Source organism: Trichogramma pretiosum, unplaced genomic scaffold (assembly GCF_000599845.2).
Source record: "Trichogramma pretiosum strain Unisexual culture from Peru unplaced genomic scaffold, Tpre_2.0 scaffold2, whole genome shotgun sequence".
Classification (NCBI taxonomy): Eukaryota; Metazoa; Arthropoda; class Insecta; order Hymenoptera; family Trichogrammatidae; genus Trichogramma; species Trichogramma pretiosum.
In genome coordinates this window covers 2,107,592-2,127,250 of record NW_019641687.1, presented here as the reverse complement: position 1 = coordinate 2,127,250, position 19,659 = coordinate 2,107,592, and the positions used below count along the sequence as shown (strand labels likewise).

General features: G+C 43.6%; 1 protein-coding gene across 5 annotated transcripts in view; it reads left to right on the top strand.

Annotated features, from left to right (window-relative positions):
• The first annotated feature begins 8,103 nt into the window (after positions 1-8,103).
• LOC106659135 (probable nuclear hormone receptor HR3) overlaps positions 8,104-19,659 on the top strand; it is a 58,522-nt gene continuing 46,966 nt past the window's right edge. For 2 of the 5 annotated variants that reach the window (XM_023461487.1, XM_023461480.1), the window contains exons 1-2: positions 17,197-17,572; positions 18,519-19,238. In XM_023461487.1, the coding sequence (XP_023317255.1) occupies positions 18,980-19,238 (259 nt within the window). In that variant the 5' untranslated portion in view covers positions 17,197-17,572; positions 18,519-18,979. Of the gene's footprint in view, positions 8,354-8,840; positions 8,934-17,196; positions 17,573-18,498; positions 19,239-19,659 lie in introns of those variants that run through there. The other 3 variants (XM_023461486.1, XM_023461481.1, XM_023461485.1) reach the window with 3 other exon arrangements.

The following is a 19,659-nucleotide window of genomic DNA, read 5'->3' as shown; positions in this document are numbered from 1 at the left end:
AAAGCGGACGATTTAATGTTGTAAGGATTCGCATTGAGTATTTATAATATCGATCTTCATGTCATTGAGTCCGAGCTTATTAAGGTAGGTGTCGGTTGCTTACTACTATACGGCACACATACGTCATGGCCTAGAGCTACATTACCTCTGCGTTCGCACGCGCTTAATTGCATTTCGTTTTGCGCCCCTTTGGAGTCGCGCGCGGGCCGACAACGAATTTTCGGCCGTAGCTGACCCCGCGCAACGATAGCCGCGCGAGCTGGCTCGAAGCGGGCCCGAGTTGTGCAAAAAATCGCAACGCAACGCGCCTCAATGTCTTGGCCGCTCGCGCGCGCTAAGGTCAAGACGAGGAGGTTGCACACGTCAGCTATTATTCGGAGAAAATAAACGTTAATCATTTCCTGTAACGAGAGATTAAAGATTCGTGTGCGCGGGGAAGTCGTAAAAGTGTGAGTTGCACTTCTCACCTCTGTTACATGCGCGCTTCTGCACCCGACGACGTGTTTATCTATTGGACTTTAGACCCGAAGTTTCTCTCTCGCACTCAAGCTCGAGGCAATAAATATAAGTGTCTTGGCGCATTTATCGTGGAAATATAGAGAGGCACGAAAAAAAAAGAATCACTCGAGAGTCGTCGATAGGCGCGCGCGAGCAAGTCCACGGCATAGGCCTGCATACACTGGGCTCTATGCAGTCGGCATTGGGGGATGTACATTGAATATTATTAAAAGCTCCACGCAGCCTTCCATAGCATCCGTTTCCGACTTTTGTAATTTCCCGTGAGCTTTACGATATATTCACTTCCTTGTGTGTCGATTCGTCGAGTATGCTTTCGTGCGCGCGCGAGAAAACGAAATCGCATATAATGGCATTAAAAGTTCTTTCGGTTGATTAGCGTTTCGCATTTTATCATAGCAAAAGAGAAACGTATTGCACCTACCTTCGGCGAGGCGACACTTCGCTGACAATGGCCAACCGATTTATCCCAACGATCTCGTGAACTTGTACCTTGTATTATATTATTTATCTTTTCAATGGCAACGACTTTCGGATCGATTTATTTACACCTTTATGCGCCTCTCTCCAGCGGGGGATTTGACGACGTCGAGAAGCACTTGTGCAAAAGGCAGGGAAAAAAAGAAGAGGCGAAAGAGAGAAGGAGAGACAGAGAGAAAGAGAGAGAGAGAGAGAGAGAGAGAGAGAAAGAGAGGAAGAGAGAAAGAGAAAGAGAGAAGCACCACTTATGATGGAGAGAATCCGTATGTGGCACTGGTAAACGATATTAGAGCTGCTGCGATGCCACGGAGCTGTATGGGATATCGCTCAACAAGTGGTGGCCTTTTATATAGAACACGGGAGGGAAGGATCCGTTGGCGCGCAGAGAGGGTTGAGGGACGGTTTCTCGCCTTAGCGCAAGCGCTCGCACTTCAGCAAATAGCATAGCCATGTACATCCGAGATTTATTTTTTTCCTCCTGAACTTTATGAATTTATTTTACTAATTGACGTTTAGTTGAAAATGTCATGTTTTCGATGGAGATTTTTAGAAAAAAATGCAGCATTTAGTTTACCATAAAAGCTTTGAGTTAGCATTACTTTAAGTATTAAGAAACTAAGTCATTGCGTTGTAGTGTCTGGTAGAAAAATTTATTCAGGTCAACAATAAATTAACGATATTGTTTTGCTTGAAAAATTATCACGAGGCGTTTTTTCTCTGTGGACGTATTTATAAAAATTTTCGCAATCTACTGTATGAAAAATTGTCTCTCTACAAGACCATTGCGGCAAAGAGGATCGTTCCCGCAGATTAAAATCTGCCTTATCGATCGAACAAAAAAAAGTTCATTCGTGATAATGTTTAAGAGCATCAAAAACTTTTTATCAACGTCATTGCCGCATGATGCAGGTTATTGGAAAAATAATTCAAGTCGTGAATTAGAACGAGAGAAAAGTCGCTCGCGCGAGTTCCAACGAGGGCCTGTAGATGGCATTACCGGAGAGTCTGGATTCGCGCGAAAACCGATCGTCTTCGCGATGCAAAGAGAGACACATAGTACCGGTTTACCAAGATCGGCGAAGCGTAACAAGACATTACATTACAATGGAAACGTATCGAACAGAATGACATGCTGAATTATGCAATTTAAAAATTATCTTCCCAACCGAACTCCACGAAGCAAAGCAATTTGATTATTCGACAAATGACTTTTCATAGGGAAAAGTGCTACAATATATGTGTGATGGATACGTCTCATCGAATCCCGTAAAATGTCTAAACTCCCAAACGAGCAGCATAGGCGCAGACACGGAGGAAGAATAAAAAGTCTGCAACTCGTTCGTGTCCTTACATACACGTACAAGTCAAAGATACAATTATCGAGTCGCGATAAAACACCGTATGCCATAATATATACAAGCTCGGAGAGTCGAGGCGCTCTATGTATCTTTCCTTCGAGCATAAAGAAATATTCTACCTATATAGTCTTCATTGAAGGCTCGCTGAGAGAAAGAGAGAGAAAGAGAGAGAAAGAGAGAGAGAAAGAAAGAGACAGGGACGTCGACGAGTACCGTTTGACGCCGCGAGCAGCAGCCAGCTGTATAGTATTCGTGCGCGTATATATATATATGCCCAGAACAACGTGTATTATGGCACACTATATGGCTCGAGTGAGAGAGAGAGAGACTCAAAGAAAAGAGAGAAGATATATGAGTGTATAAAAAAAATGAGCAAAATCCATCGTGGTTCTCTCTCTCTTGTGCAGAGGGTACACACACTTTGAGCGTATATATGCAGTGCAGACAATGAGGATCGAGAGGGGACTCGACTCGCGCCCTATTGTTTGATAAGTAAATTTATGCCTCGGCAAGATTTGAGCGATATCGCGCGTCCGAGGCGAGCACTAAGCATAATTATTACCGGGAAGCCTCGCGGAATCGGCCATTCCGGCAATTTTACAATCGATTAATATTAAATCATAGCTGCGAATCGTGTGTGTGTGTGTGTGTGTACGCGAGTCGTTACGTAAGGCGCAAAGAGGTGCGCACAAACACACACTTGTCGCGTACACGTATTATACCCTATACTGGACGCTGGTTCACGTGAAAAAGACAAGAAAGGGCCATTGTACCGTTATATTAACACACATATATACATCGATGCAATCGGCGCTCTTAGTCGTCGTCGTTCGCGACAAGAGCGCGATTTTCCACGACGACTCCGAGATATTGACCCAAAGAGGCGCTTTTCGCACGATCGACTCGCGCCGCGGACAGTTAAGCGCGCCCGAGAGACAGAGAGACAGAGAGAGAAGAAGAAAAAAGCTGCACACAGCTTCGCTTCGCTTCTCGAGGAGAGATGTCTTATGGGCGCTCGGACGCGCTTATATCTAATACTGATTGGATTGTTTTATGTTTACTGCGACGTTGATTGCGCGTCCCTGCGTGTGTGCATGCGCGTGTATGTATATCTGCACACCAGCGTGTGAAACTATCTTTACGCTACTGCGTGCTGCATTGTATTACACGTAATACGTAGCTATACGCGCTGTATGAAGCGTTGGACGGGGCATTAAGGTGTCTATTATTGCTCGTGAATTGATGGCTCTTGATTTTTCGCTCTCTCTTGGGAAGAAGGAGCTACGAAGCTACCGCGCGAATCCGAATTATCTTATTTATACATATTGCAATATATGTATGTAGACACGTCCGATAGAGCAACAAAGACGTCGAGAAGTTGACTGACGGGCAGGAAACGATTTTTCACCCGACGAACAAGAAGAAGAAGCCCTATTCTTATCGACTTTATCATTATAAAACGATACAAACGAGCATAATGCGATGATATAACGAGTTGGTGTGCGTCCACTATTTTTAGAAGTAAAAGCGAAGCTTTCTGTCTCTCTGTCTCTCTCGGTGCTATAAATATGCGTTCGCGACGACGACGACGTCGCGCGTGCACGAGCAAGAGAGACGAAAAAAAGCCCCCGCGCCAAAAATTTGCCCATACTGTATGTAGTAGGTACTGCACGTTCGAGGCTCGCGGCGTGGCGTACCTATATACATGCCGCTCCGCCGCCGCCACGGCTAAAAAGCCGTCACGCAACTTTTGGGACTTGTAAGCATTGATTCGCGAGGGAAGGAGAAGAGTACCGCTACGGATAGTCGGCTCGATAGTATGTGTGTATCAACACGGGGAAAAAGGTCCTCCTCGCTGTACGAGTCGAGCTATACATAGGTATACCTGCGCCAGTCCCCCGGACCGAAGAGAGGGAATTGCAAGGAGGTAGAGAGGCGCAACGCGAGGCTCTTGCAGCAGCAGCAGCAACTCTCTGCGGTGTAGCGAGCTTTTACCGTTTCACCACGAGGCGAACCTTGTCCGGAAGGACGAAGTATTAGCGAATATATATACGTATACGTACGTAGCTGCTATACGTCTCTCTGTGTGTAGGTATGTTAGTGTGTGTGTGTGTGTGTGCCATACACACAGACACTCGTACAACTTGGCTCGGTCCACGCAGTTCGTTCAACTGCACACAAGCAAAGAGATGCACCAAGAGGTTCTTGACTCTCCTTTGCACGGCACGAGCGGCTAACGTGCATCGAGAGCCTCGCCGCCGAGGCATATATGTATTATATATGTGTGTGCATGTGCGTGCGTGCAGCGTGAGCCACGCTCGAGGGGGGGAACGAGTTAGGTCGAATTTCGCCAAATTTCTTCTTTGCTCGCGCCGAAAGATTGGCTTCCGATTATGGGGATCGTGGGCTCGGCGAGACAATCGAAAAATGCCTATAAATATCCCCTGTGTCTGGAAAACAAAACGCTCGAACATCCGCGAGCCATAGTCATTAACAATTTGAGCGTGATTCAGACTTCGCTTTGAATCATTGAAATTTCGTTTTTGGTATTCACGTCGTTATTCAGCATCCTCATTGGTATTGGCAAATATTTGATTATTGTTGTAGTTATAATAATTCATTTATTACAAGCATTTTCATCATTTTAAGGAAATTTAGCGATCAATCATTCAGATTGTTTGAACAAGAGTTTTTTGAAATTGGTTTTAATTCTCGAGTTATTTCAAATTAATATAAAATTTGTAAACATAGCAATTAAAAATAAAATAAATACAATACTTTTTTATTAGTATATAACTTGGGGTTCCGTTAAAAAACTCATACAATAAACTTCTGCGAAACACCTTCAAAACAGATCATTAATAATACACGAGATGAAATGATACGTAAATGATACTCAGCGGGAGATAAAGTCAAATGAAAATGAAAAAAGTCCAATTTAATCTGTGGCAAATGTATAGTAAAAGGTTGAGGGTGCTGGAAATGACCCTGGTAGTAATTCTGATGCAATGATGAAGGTACTTAGCTTTCTTGAAAAGTCTGTGAAATAACTTCAATTTTATAAACACGTTGAAAGGTCAGAATTTTGAAGTCGATTGATCAAGAAGTATTCTTAAACTTGAGCTATTGACGAAACATATTGGCTCTTGAATTTACTCATTTTCAGAAACAAAATTCGACTTCTTTGTTAAGATTATAACACGATTCATATGAAAATTAAATTGTAGTTAAAGAGATTTGTGTTTGATAAACTCTGGACTGGACATTAACGCGACACTGGATAAGTTTTAGCAACTAAACAATAGCCCTCTCTGTGCATTCAACGTATAAGAAATTAAAATAGATTCGCATATTGGTCTATATTCCTCATATGAGTGGAAGATAAGATATTTTTAAGTTTCATTAAATTGTAGATCGTTGAAAGTAAACAAAAATAAAGAAAGACATTGGAATAAATCTACTTAAGACCAGCAGTTATAATCCGTGTTTATTTACCCATTAAGAAATCACACTTGACTTTCTATTTTGCCAAAAAAAGAATAGATTCCTATTTCCGATGAAAATTAATGGGATGTGTTTTTTTCACGAACAGAAGCATTTGTCTGTGTATTAGATTATCGAATCGTAAGAGAAAAACAAATTCTTTTTTTAATGGTTCATGCAGCATTTTAAATGTTATCGTACCGAGTACAAACTTTGTGGAAAAAAGTCTATCGTACAATCACACACTGACGCTGGCGAATAAGTTTATGCGGCGATAAGTTACTTGCATGGGGAGCAACGAAGACTATACATCATCCTATAGGTCGTTGACCATTCACAGAATATTCGCTCAACATGTCATGGTACGAACCAGCGGCGCATTACTCTCTGGGCTTGGCCGTCTTGAATATGTCATACGTACGTATATGTAATGTAAAAAAATGTATACTTTCGTATACGTAATATGTGCACGATGGATCAATCTCATACGAGCGCTTACCTTAACAATAGTCGCCAGTTGTCGTGTAATAAAATTCATTAATTTATTTACTTAGCTTAAAACTTGAAACGAAAACTGACAATATTTATCAGTCTAATTGCTTGCTATTACGAGCTAAAAAATAAACAGTCTAGTGCCTTGACAGTGTGTAAACACATGTATTATTTGTACCTAAATTTTATAAACAGCAATTTTATAGCTTATTGTTTGAATTATAACTTTTCTCAGCCTCGACTATGATTTGAAATTAAATTCAAATCCTACTCAATAGATTATGTCATAAAAATTCATGCCACTCGTTACAACTTTCTCATCTAATGGCCTACATTTATAGACTATGTGCTTCTAGCCGATTTACGTAATAGTCAAAATTCATCGGGATTTCGCGGGCGTCGTCGTCGCCGCCGCTAGAGAATTGCAATCGATCGAAAAATTACGCGTGCAGGCAGGCAGGCCGAGTTCCGAAATCCTGCGGTGCCTGTGCATCGGGTAAGGTCAGCGCTGTTTTGCGCGCAAACACACACGATACGATATGGTTGCGCAAAGGAATTCGAGTGCGTAAAACATTCGACTGCTTCGCTCTCGTGCGCCGCCATGCGCATGATGATGTAAGGCAAGAAAGAAGAATTTACCAATGTTTTCACGGTCGTCGGCCTACCTTGAATTTTTTCGCCTTTTTTTTAGCAAGCCGGCCTCTCGCACGCTTGCCTTGCGCGAAGTTTAAGGCTACTATTAAGGTGAATGACCCCAAAAGTCTGGTATCCACCGCTCATGTTATGAGATGTTGTGTATCTTTCGAGCGATTTAAAAAAGAGAGTCGAGTCTTTTTCAAAACAATAGCTTCAAGAGGAGGGTAGCAGTTGAATCAAATGAAAAGTATGTTATCAAGTATGGTATTATTGGATGTCAAAGAAAAAATATATTTGACACATCGAAAAGATATCATACGAATAAAATATTGTTTTGCATAAGGATATTTCTCTGAAAGTAAACTTTTTAAACACGCATGCGAAGGTGTATAGTGCAGTACCATTGTAGTCGCTATTCTTGATTTGGTGATCCGACTCAGAAGCAGCAAGAAATGTTCAAATATGAAATACTGCATTCAATATTATAAAATGCATTAGATCATCAGAATTAAAAAGTGTTGACACATAAGTAAATCTGTTGAGGCTGGTAATTTTGCGGTCGATGACATTGCCATCTGCATTGGGTAGCAGAATGTCATTTTATTGTTATTTGTAATATGCGCTTCTGTAAAAACTATGACAATACGTCATGCAATGATTTCAAGCCATAGAGAAACTAAAATGTCACTTGTTTAATATCTGTGTTTTGTAAAAGCATGTTAAATCTTAATTTTCCATTTTCTGAGATGATTTGACGGAATTATTATTGAATGATTCGCTTGATTTCTAAAAAAATTTGCCCGAAAATAGCGAAATTGAATCAGATATAATTACTTTCTCCTGAAATTAGAACCTGTTCTTATTTTAATAAATCTCATATTTATCTAATCTCTTTTATTTGAATACTCCGATTCTCGTTCGTTCCTGTATACAGTTATCAAACAGGCCAGTTTTTTGTACATGGCATTAGATCTTTTTCTTGAAAAAACTAGAAAGTAATTTGTATCATCAAACTAACTTTTCGCATTATTTTGAGACTTTTTGATAATTCATATCACTCGTACAAGATAGATGTACGCGACGCGAAGTAGATGTAAACATGTAAATCATCGAATTGTTTTTAAAAAAGAAAAAAGAAAAAGAAATTAGTCGCTAACTTGACGAAGGATAAGAAAAGAGAGAAGTCAAAGTAAGGACAAAAGTTACCACGTTAGTCGGAGTACGTTTTGCCGCCACAGGAGGGGGTACGAAGAGAGAAAGAGAGAGAAAGAGAGAGAAAGAGGCCTGAGATCAGTGGAGAGCCACAGGTGCTCACTATTCATTCGTTCTTCGTATGGGGCTCGTGGAACATCGGTCTAACCATTGTTTAACGTTTATTAGTTTATAAAGTAAGTTATAATTAATTCATTTATTTTTTTTATTTTATTCCTTTTATGTGCGCGTGTGCGGTAAAAGTAAGCGAATTTTTCAACTTCGATTTTTTGAAAAAATGTGCCTTTAAGTGAACAAAAACAGCAAATCGGTAACGAAAGGTGGTGCAAGGATTTCGTTGTGGCGATGGTCCTTCATGGCGATTAATAATTAAGTGAGGATTAATGGCTTCGGTGGCGATTTTTGTGCGCGGCTATACAAAAACTCGCCGCAAGCTACTCTGTCAAGCGTTTTGTTGTACTTAGCGCACTCGCGGTCGCAAGTGGTGTCATTCTCCAAAAATTTTTGTCGTCAATGCATAATTGTGTGTAAAATCATCATTTTTGTGCACGATCGTCAAATAATCTGCATTCGTGAGGAAGACCAAATCGTTCCAAATCGATGAGTACAAAAATAAAAATAATTCTTGTGAGCTAATTAAGTGAGTTTTTTTTGTGTGCGCAGAGGGAAGAAAAAAAGGATTTGCAGCTAGCGGTTTTATATAGGGTGTTTAGTGCAGTGTTCGGAGCGAATACATCATGCCGAGTACAATCAGAGGTGAGTCAACTTTACACGCGTATATCTTTCATTCTCTCTACGTCTTTTTTTTTGTAAAAAAAATGCGCCGTAGACGATTAGAACGAACGAATCCCCCGTTATATCGTAACGCTACATTAGTATAGGCGCGAGTTAGATAATTTTTGAACGAGAAGTGTTTGCTCTTGTTGTTATTATTCTTGTACATATCCAAGCGAAGCTATCGGAAGCTAATATTTTTGAGCGATAATCGGCGTGCAGAGTGACGAAGCTCTATTTCTTGGCACACGAGCGTGCTCGGGTGTGCTTAACGGTACACAACGGTGATTTGACGCCGCGCACAGCAGACGACGTGTATTCCCCAAAAACGATCTCTCGCACATATACACATGTATACTCCAAGCTGGGCTTCCGATCGCCGTGAGTTTCTGCGCGAGGATCGGTGCATGAAAAAAACGAAGTAATGATAATAAAGAGGAAGGAAAAAAAGCAGCTCGGCGGCGTACATGTATACAGAGACTCGCAGAAAATATACAGCTGCTAAGGGTCACTCGAGGTCAGTAACACACTGCCGGCTATAGGTATAGTACCGCTCGCGTACACGCCATGTAATAAAGGACGTTCGATGCACCGTGGCATGGCAAATGCATATACATATTACCACGTACACATGTCGACCATCACAAACACACGTATGGAGGTAGCGTATAAACCCTCACACCGACACGTGAGCAGCGTAAAAGCAGGTGTAATGTATACTCGCACGCACATGCACTCGCTCACACACAAGCGGCCTCGTGTATGCAGGGGGAGTAGTAGCGCATGTGTGTGTTTTTTTTTATCGATCCACAATTAATAAACAACGAAGCTTTGTGGGCAATGGTCGGCCGTCTATAGTCGCGGGTCAATTTTATATACACGCGGCCGGAATGCGAGTGCGCGCGCGTGGCTCAACTTATTCGTTCTTGTTCTTTGTATCGCCTACAAAATGCAATTCTTTGTTTGCCGCGTACACCATACAAGTTGGGCTCTAAATTATTACAGCCACTCGGCAACTCGGAACCGATGGCGCCCCGCTTGGATCCGTCTCCAGGAATTTGGTGCCACAAAGCGCAATTATCATGCGTGTATAACACAAATCTATTGTATCGAGTAATTTTAATTAGTCATCATCGTAGAGAATTTTGAATTATTTCCGAACAACTTCCGAACTTTTTTGAATGCGATTGAATTCATGTGTTGGACGTACAAGTATTCATCGTTATATTTCAATGGCCCAAACTTCTAATTTTAGTGTTCTAAGAAGTTCATGCTTTTATTGAGTATAGCTTTGATTCATAATATAATGCAATTTTTTAGGCGCTTCCTTTTAATGAGCTTTCTAAAAAGTTTAATGTCCATCCATCATCCATCACATCAGATTTTGTTAAAATTTCTTTACTTTTATGATAACTTTTATAATTAGGTCACGTACGAAATTCACCGATCATTTGCATTATCATGCAATTTCAATTTCTAATTTCTTTCGAATAAAATCTTAAATGAAAAATACATCTCAAAATTATTTCGTTCTTTTGAAGAGATTCAAAACTTGTACGAGCCCTTTTGTATACGTCGCATTTGTTTTGTGTACGCGTCGAGGCGTGCACACATACAAACACACAGACACGTATATATAAACTCGCACACACGTATAGGCTTGTAAGCAGTCACCGCCGTGGGTACCGTTATTTGCACGGTGACGCGGCCCAGCTACTTTTTGCGTGTGCAAAACTTCTTCCTCTTCGCGCGGCGCTCGCCTCAGTTTTTTTTCTGCCCGAATATTATTACGTGCCTTTTAAAAAAAAGGTGTGTATGTGTGTGCCCGTATAATATACTCTTGCGTGAGACATTGCGTAATTTTTACCGTTTTCCGCGGCAGAGAGATCCTATTCATTCGGCGTTGTATATTATTCGCGCGCGGGCACAAAAAAATCTCGAATAACGTGAATCATGCGCCGCGCGCGACTCGATGTATATATACAAGGAGACACAGGCGAAGATGTTAAGTTTGCAAAAATTTGAAGAAGCGAGCGCCGCGCTGTTTATTGACCTCTGAGGAGCAGCTGTTCATGCGTCGACGACCTGCTGACGTCGATCGAAGCGTGTCTATGACGTTGTATCGAGGAGACACCGAAGCCAAACTTCACGTGAGAAGTTTCAAACGCGTTTACACTAGTATTCCTACGGTAATTTCTACAAAAGAGCTAGATGAAAGTCTAGACAATCATAAAACGAAGTTATTCACGAATTTTTTTTTCGAAATATGTTCGTGAGTGAAAACTCTGGAAAATGCGTTTTCCAGATTTTCCACGGGAGTCACGCTCTTAGTACACGCGTAAATCAATCCAAACGTGAATTAATGTGTTCATTGAATGGCCAAATTTTTAATTTGCAGCCTCTATGAATTAAAAAACGTAATCCTATTGATTTCCGGTTGCAACTGCATTTCGAACAATGAATTCAGATTCTTGCAAAGTGTGAAGGTGTATGTAAGTGCAAGTGATACACTATCATCTTAATCTAATTAGCATACGAATAGAGGTGTGATGGCGCCTTCAAGTAGTTCATGCACCGGATACAAAATTTCCAAAACTTCAAAATGAATGCATCTATCAAATAAATGCCCGATGACACTTTAATTTTTTCATCGAGTAGCTGTCAGCTGTCATGCTTGCAGTATAATGCTACCGCAAGATTATGATCGATCCCCGAAAAATCCTCGATTCATTTAATTCAGCTGTGCACCAGCGCGTGATTAATATGAGCGTTTATTATTCTTTTTTTCCAAGTATATAGGAAATATTCTTGTCTGCCTTTAATCCGCGCACGTATAAATAAAAATCACGCCGGCTGACGGGGACTAAATTGTTTGTTTTATCAAGTCTCGTTTATAGAATGAAATCAGGCTCGCGCGAGATTTTAGTTTATGTATGCATAAAAAGCGCGGTGATATTTTTTTTTTCGCTTCCAGCTGACACCAGCGAATTCTATACTTGGAGGTTTGTGTGTGTGTGCGCGCGCGCGTGTTTCAACGTGAATATTGTACACGCGTCACCACGTTATATTGGCCTAGCACGGCAAATTGTCAAGCGTCGGTCATTGACTCATTGGGCATTTTGCAAGCTTTTCGCGCTTTTCGGTCAGCTCGACTTTGCGATTCGTTGTTATTTTTTTTTTTTTTTTTTCGTAATCACCGAAATTCGCCATAAAAAAGGTCCGCAAAAGGGCTCGTTATCGCTCTTTGTCGCGCAGATGCTTAACTAAGCGGTGACTGGACAGTGGCTTCGTGCGAGCCAAAGCCAAAAGCCACACGAACCTCGAGAGAGGGTCCGTTATGCATTATTACGTCGGGCGCGCAAGGCTTTGTATACATTTTTGATAAATCGCCTTCGAGTACATACACACACACACACAAAATTGCCTAATTAATTCTCCGATCCAGCGAGATCGAATCGCCTCTATGTGTTTTTATTTCGAGCTTGTACAAAAGCGCACGCGTGGACTAATTGCGCATTAAAAAAAAGCTGCCGGAGATAGATAAAGCTCTCCCTCTCTTTTTCGGACTGTATTATAAGCTGCACACGTATATGGTATATATTTAATTACCCGCACAAAGTCTTGTTCGCGCGCGCGGATTATATGTTTATAACGGGGTAGCTTGGCGAGTGTATATAAGGAACAAGAAGCAGCAGCAACAACGTACGTATACACAAACACATGGAGCATTGGTACGCAACGAGTAGGTGTAGTATCAAGATCTCATTACGAGCGCATGTATACGCCTGCGAGCGGTCTCGCCGCGCTTCTATTTTAATTCAGCGCTGCTGTTAATTACGCACGTGACATATCTCGATTTGAGTCTCTCTCCCTCTCTGTGTATGAAAATTCGACGTCTCACTTATTATACGTGTATACGTATCGACAAGTACGTGTGTGTGTATGTTTATATACGCGGTATATAAATGGCACGTGGAAAGTCTTCTTCTGCTGCAGTGTCACGATGGTCCTTACGGAAATCTCTCGTGACGTAATTTAAAGCTAGTACTAGTATATGTGTTGCACGAGTATTATGTATTATATAGTAGAACACGTACATATATACAGTATGTGTTTACGTGTGTTGTATACGTACGAGTATGTGTGTGTGTGTGTGTGTGTGTGATCTAGCGGTACCTTCGCCGTCGAGCCTACATTACGTGATCGCTGCTCGCGCTTCGCCGATTTTCCTCTTTGAAATCCGCTATTCCACCTTTCGACTTGTGCCCATACACACACACGCTTGCACACATACTCGTACGCACACACACACATAAATCTAATGTTTCGCTTCCATTTTTTAGCCGTCGACGATCGCACGACGCTCGTTATCATTGCTAGCTTACTGCCGTTTACGAGCGCACGAGCACGAGTCAAAGGGCTTGGGCATACAAACTATTTTTTCGTCCGATTTGGCGCGCGAATCATTTGTTTTACAGATTGCTTCGGCTATAGCCTATAGAGCTGCAATAGATTCGCACGTGTCCGCACGAATACGTGTATCCCCCGCATGCATATTGCATCGCTCGTGCCCCGCGTGCATCGAGTCACAAGCTGCACACGTACAAACTGTATTATTCACTTATGTATACGAGCAATAATACGGAGCATGTAGGTGAGCCGCGGCAGCAAACAGCTGTGCTCGGGCCCTATATATACGTGTAGGCTAGAATCTCTCAACATCTAAACAAGCGCTGCGGAGCGCCACGAGCCTGCGCCTGGCTGCCTGGCTGGCCGCGCAGCGCAACGCAACGCTTAGACGAGGAGCGATAACGGTGCATCGTTTAGAGTCGTTATAACGGATCTAGCTTCATAGACTGTGCACGCGCCGCGGACTTTCTCTGTGTGCCGCGCGAGCGAGCGAGTCGAGCCGACGCCAAAGCCAGAGTCAGAGTCAGCCTGCCAGCCTGCCTGCCTGAGCGAGGGTATCCTTTTTGTGCCTCTACCTATACTCGCTGCAGTCCCTCTGTGTGCACCGTGCGCTGCATTTTGCGCGGGTGATTCGCAGGAGCTCTGCAGGGAGAGAGAGAGAGAGAGAGAGAAAGGGAGAGCCGCGGCGAATGAAGCGAGGACTGCCAAGCGCAGCGGATAGACCCGTTACTTTGCCTCCAATGCTTGCCTTACACTCCACGCTTCTTCTTCTTCTTCTTCTTTTTTCATTTCTTCGCACGTATTTATTATTTTTATATACATGGGCTGTAGCGTAATGAGCCTGATGGGTCAAAAAATTAACTGTTGACTCCATGTGTGGCTCTTATCGTAGATTGTATCGAATTATGAAATCCCGAAAATTACATGCTCCTAATTATATCCCTGTAGAAGAGCGTACATTTAGAGTTGAATTGTAGACTCGTTTGACAATTTTACAGTCGTTACAGCAACGACTAACTGCAACTACTGATGCACTATCGACCGTATCGTTTATCATTTTAACAAAGTACCGAATGTATATTCCGAGGGTGGAAAAAAATTTTATTCGTTGAAATGCAACTTTTCATCGAGATAATTCATGTTCCAACTTAAATTACATTATTGTGTGTGCGATATAGAGATTGAATAATTCATCGCTGGCGAACATCGCTGCGCACATTGAATCGAAATGCCATCCTCTTTTCAAAAGATGACGATCGGATGCGCAAAAGTGCGAGAGTATTTTTGTTCGCCCCGTGTACCAAAGGGAGAGTATCATCGTGCCTCGAAAACACAATGATCTTCCTCTCTATTGTGTCCAGGACACTCGAGGCGTGCAGCAGCAACAGCAGACGGCCCGCTGCACATAATGCCGCGCTACGGCACATTCGCCCAGTCGCGAGTCGAAGGAGGGAGCCCGAGCCGAGCCGCGAGCGAGGAGAAGGGATCGACGCTTTTTATTCGAGCTGCGCGTCGGATCACTCGCGAAACCGGTACCGCTAACTGTACACTGGGTAAACTCCCGTGGTTCTTTACCTACTTTACTCTTTGATGCTTTTTCAACGTCTTCGTCGCCTTTTCTGCACACTGTCAAACTGTTGTTGCTGTTGTTTTCTAGCCGTACTTTGAAAACGCTTCGCTCGCTCGGCTCGACTCGCGCGATGACGACGATGCGACGTTGATTTAGGAATGCTTTGCCAGCAGCCAGAGAGAAAGAGAGAGAGAGAGAGAGAGAGAGAGAGAGAGAGAGAGAAGCAGCGAGCTGGCGCGCGCGTGCGCTTAAAAGATAATTGAAAATCGGCTTGGCTTATCGTGATCGGTAGATGATTATCCCGGTGACGTGCTGATTCTTTGCCGAAGATGGGTGAGAAAATCGTCGAGAGATTCTTACGGTTGTTTTTCGATCGCTAGAACAGCCGAAGACGTAGACAGTAGGAGCGAGACAAAAAATACGTGATATATAAGAGAGACGTTGCAGTTTGTTTGATGTAAAAAAAGAGAGTGCGATGCAAAGAAACGCAATTCTATGTATGTTTACACGAACGTTATCCTCATTGTTATTGGCTCCTTTGATGTTGCGTTATGCGTTTGATTTAACGGGTACTTCTTGATTGCGGCCAAATTTTGCGCTTCAATGGCAAAAGTACGCGAATACCCAAGTGACCTGATCTATTATTTTTCATGTAGCGAGACCAATGCCAAATAGATATTCTTATGAGATTCATTAATTTTTCACTAAAGCGCATCGGCTCTACTTCTTGAAGTCGCGATCTCAAGTAAGGAATAACGGAATTTTTTAGGGATTTAAACTTTTCTTAGTAAAATGTACCCTTGAATGCTACGGTAAATAATTCCACCACAGGGACTTGTTTTTTGTTACAAAGTTGATTAATTAAATATTTTTCATCAAAAGTTTGTTTGATGAAAAATTTGAAAAAGATAATATAAATTTATCAACTTTTTAGATCTATTAGCATCAGTACTTGCACAAGACGCTCAAAACGCAATGATTCCGTTAGGCTCGTAAGTAAATGTTTACGGCAATAAGTTATAGAGTGAAAATGACATTTCGATGCTGCTGCTACCGTTGCGTGTATAAGGAGGCTCATAAGAAAGCGCAAGCGCGCTCGGTGAGAGCTTGCGATCGAAGCCAGAATGCACAATCGATGCTAGAGAAGCGCAAGCGCTGGAAGTAACCCCGCTTACGCTGCACAAAGTAAACAATGTCAGTTTCCGCCGTTGCCATCGACCAATAATGTTTACAATTGTAAATCAACCGTTACAGAAAAAAATTACTTGCTGGGAATTCTGCTCAAATTAGATTACGTAAAGATGAGTTTTACATTTTTTTGAAAAAGTTGAGTCGCAAGTCAAACAAAAATATGAGAGGACTAACTTTCTTACAAGTATTATTATGCAAAAACTCTTACTTTTAGCTGTCGTAATTGTAATAAATGAAACGTACATAATATTTTTCTTTGCACAAAGCGTAGCTTATGAAGTTCTCATTATTTTATTTCTGGTAAAATTAAATAATAGTGATTAAACTGTTACAGCTATTTTATTACTTCTGTACTTAATAATTTGTGTAAAATATTTTTCATACCAGCAGCCCGAAAGTGACTACTTCCCTGCCGCTGCGCAAAGCGGGAAGAGCGATTTTCGGGCCATTGTGTATTAAAAATAGTATACAGGCCTATGCCGCGAAAAAAGAAAGCCCCAGAGCACGTGTTTATCGGCCTCGACTTCGCCTCGGCCACTAATTGCACGTACTCTGGGACTTTTCTGTTTTTCGCGGCCTAGGGCAGTAATATACTATTAAAAAATTGATAAAACTACTAGGATATCGCTTGATTCATCAATTAAATTGCAAAGTTGTAACGCAGCATACGAAATCGAGTATAGGGTTTGAAATTACCATCGCAGTCATGTTACCTACCGATCCGTCATCCCTGCAACGGATCGAGCTTTCGTGGGCGGGAGGCGCGAGAACGAGCGTAAGCCGAGCCATCCCTGGTAAAACGTCGAGGCTCGTCGGCTGCAGCCCTGCACAATACCCTCCTCGCTCTCGCCTCCTCTTCCTCCTCCTCCTTCTCCTCCACCTCCTCTAGCAGCGTCTGCTCGACGAGCAGCAGCAGCAGCAGCAGCAGAAGCCGAGCTCGAAGCGACCTCTGTCGATCTCACCCCTATCTATGCGACGTCTCTTTTCTCTTTCTCCCTCATACCCCTGGATATGCGCTGCGAGTCGTATATATAGCATATTTTTCGTTATATATCCATTGGCGCGTATCACACCTCGCGCCCGCGCGCTTATATTACGTGTGTAGGCTGTGTGTGTCTACTGCTGCTGCTGGCTCTGCCTTTGCCGAGGAGCGAGTCCCGCTGTCTGTCTGTCCGAAAGTACAAGTAATAATCCGCGAAAAGTCCGTACAGCCAGCTGCGAGTCCGTCTGCTTGCAAGCACGGGGGAGGATCCAGCAGCTTCTGTGTGTTTATCCCCCGCAACAGCCGAAAAAAACCGAGCGAGAGAGAGATCCCCTAGCAACAGCCACAAGAAAGAGTACCGTGCAGCTTTCTCTCTTTTGTGTTGCGTATACAAATATACACGCAGTGCAGTCGAGTGCTTCGCATCTAAATAACGAGAGCGAGAATCACCAGCCAGACGGACGAACGGTAAGAACAGTTTGCGAGTAATTTTCAGTGACGAGTGTGTCGCTCGCGCGTCAGATTTTGCTCCGGGCGCCAAGTGTGTATACGTGGGCCTGTGTCGTGTGTGTGTACCTATATACGATCGTGTCGCGTGCGTTCGCCAAGTCGCTCGTGCAATGCTCGTGCAATACTCGGGGGAGGCTCGAAATCGCTCGACAAACAACGTCACGTCTCTCGCGATGTACATATCGATATCCTGCCAGGCGATCTAAGCGGGCGCGAGCTTGCAGGGTCAGGTTTACGTTGCGTCGTGCCTATACGAGACGCGGACGGCTCGTCTTGCTTCGTGTGTACATATAGATGTATATGAACGCGAGTGCACGGGGAGGCAGTTGGCGCGTGTCAATCTTTGCGCTGTGGGCTCGGGCAATGGAAAAAAGCTCGTGCACCATCATTTTTCCTGGCATACAGAGGGGTGCATAAAGCTCGACTCGATCTCGTAAAGAAACAAGTGTGTAAGCATGAGGTGCGGCAATAGACAAAGCCCACTGACCTATTGGCTCTGTAGCCTGGTCTCTCTCTCTCTCTCGGTCGCTCGCTCGCTCGCTTTTCTACTCCCTTCGTTGTGCGCGCGCGCGCCCGCCAAGCGAGAAAGAGAGAGACGGAGAGACGCGCCTCTCTGCCGAGCGCGCGCGGCGGCTTAACGGCAACAACGCTGGTGGTGCGGCGGTACACACAGCAAGCGAGCGAGCGACGACGGACCGACCGACCGACCGGCTGCTCGGCGCGTCTAAGGTCGCGGGCGTTCGTGCCTACTATACTTGTTATTTTTTGTCGCTTCGCTGTACGCTTTCTTTTTTGTTGCCCGCGCCTCTCGTGTGGATGCAAAATCTGACGCGCGTCCGTCTCCGATGCCGCTGTGTTTTGCCAGTCTGCGGACGCTCAAGTAGCCCAATGCTTTTTCTTGCAGATGACCGTGTTGTCGGTGAAAGACCCGTTGCGACCGATCAAAATGTCACAGCGAGCTGCTGGAAGCTTCGTGATCAGCGATTTGCGAAGGATCATAGAAGATCAAGAGAGCGTCGATTAGATCGATCATACCAGCTTGCGAGTAAAACAATTTTAAATCTAGCTGAACTTTCAGAATATAAGTAATAATACGTAATCACCTCGGAAAAAAATTAATTAGTTTGAAAATAAATTAGTCGACGTCTAGCGCGAATCTTAGTGTGTACAAAGTAGTCGTTATTACAAAATCGCAATAAGCCAAGTAGCAGCAGTTATAAAAAAAACAAGAAAAATCGTTTGTCAAAAACAATGCCGTGCCCGAGGTCCGTTTGAGCTGCGCGCGCGGTACTACGAAAATCATTCAAAGTGGGTAGCAAAAAAAAGAATCCGAAGCGGCGGTCGAGCAGGTCATCATCATCGACAATGGCCGAGAGCGCGTCAACGAGTCCTGTTGCTGCTGGCAGTCCCCAACAGCAGCAGCAGCAGCAACCACAACAGCAACAGCAGTCGTCATCGCCCGCGACGATCGTGGTCGCCGCGGCATCTCCACCAGCAGCAGCAGCAGCAGCTGCAGCAGCCGCAACGCAGCAACAACAGCAGAGTCAAACGAGTCAGAGCAACAGTCAACCATCGGACATAAGCAGCTCGCAGCTTACCGCCTCGCCACCGATCACCGGCACAGGTACACCGATATATACCCTTTGCACGTATAGATCTCTCGTACATTATATATACAATGTATAGCTGGTTAGACTATATATAGGCCCTGCTGGAGAGAAGGTAGCGTTTACAGGATACCCCTCTCCTCTCTCACGATTGCGAGTGCTGTGTGTGTGTGTGTTAGTGCAGTATACGCCGCAGCTGCACTGCGTGCAGATTCGCTAGCGGATCTGTCGGTCAAGTAACGGCAAATTTTTCTTCTTGCGCCGTATTGCGCCGATATACCGCTAAGTTCTCTCTGCGCCTGGCTCGGAGCGTGCTGCCTTGTATATACCGTGTGTTCGTATACGCCGTGCGCCGCAGCTCTCCTGCTGCTGCTGCTGCTGCTGCTGTATATATAACGTACACACATCGGCGGGCCCCGCGCCCCCGCGTTCTTCTCC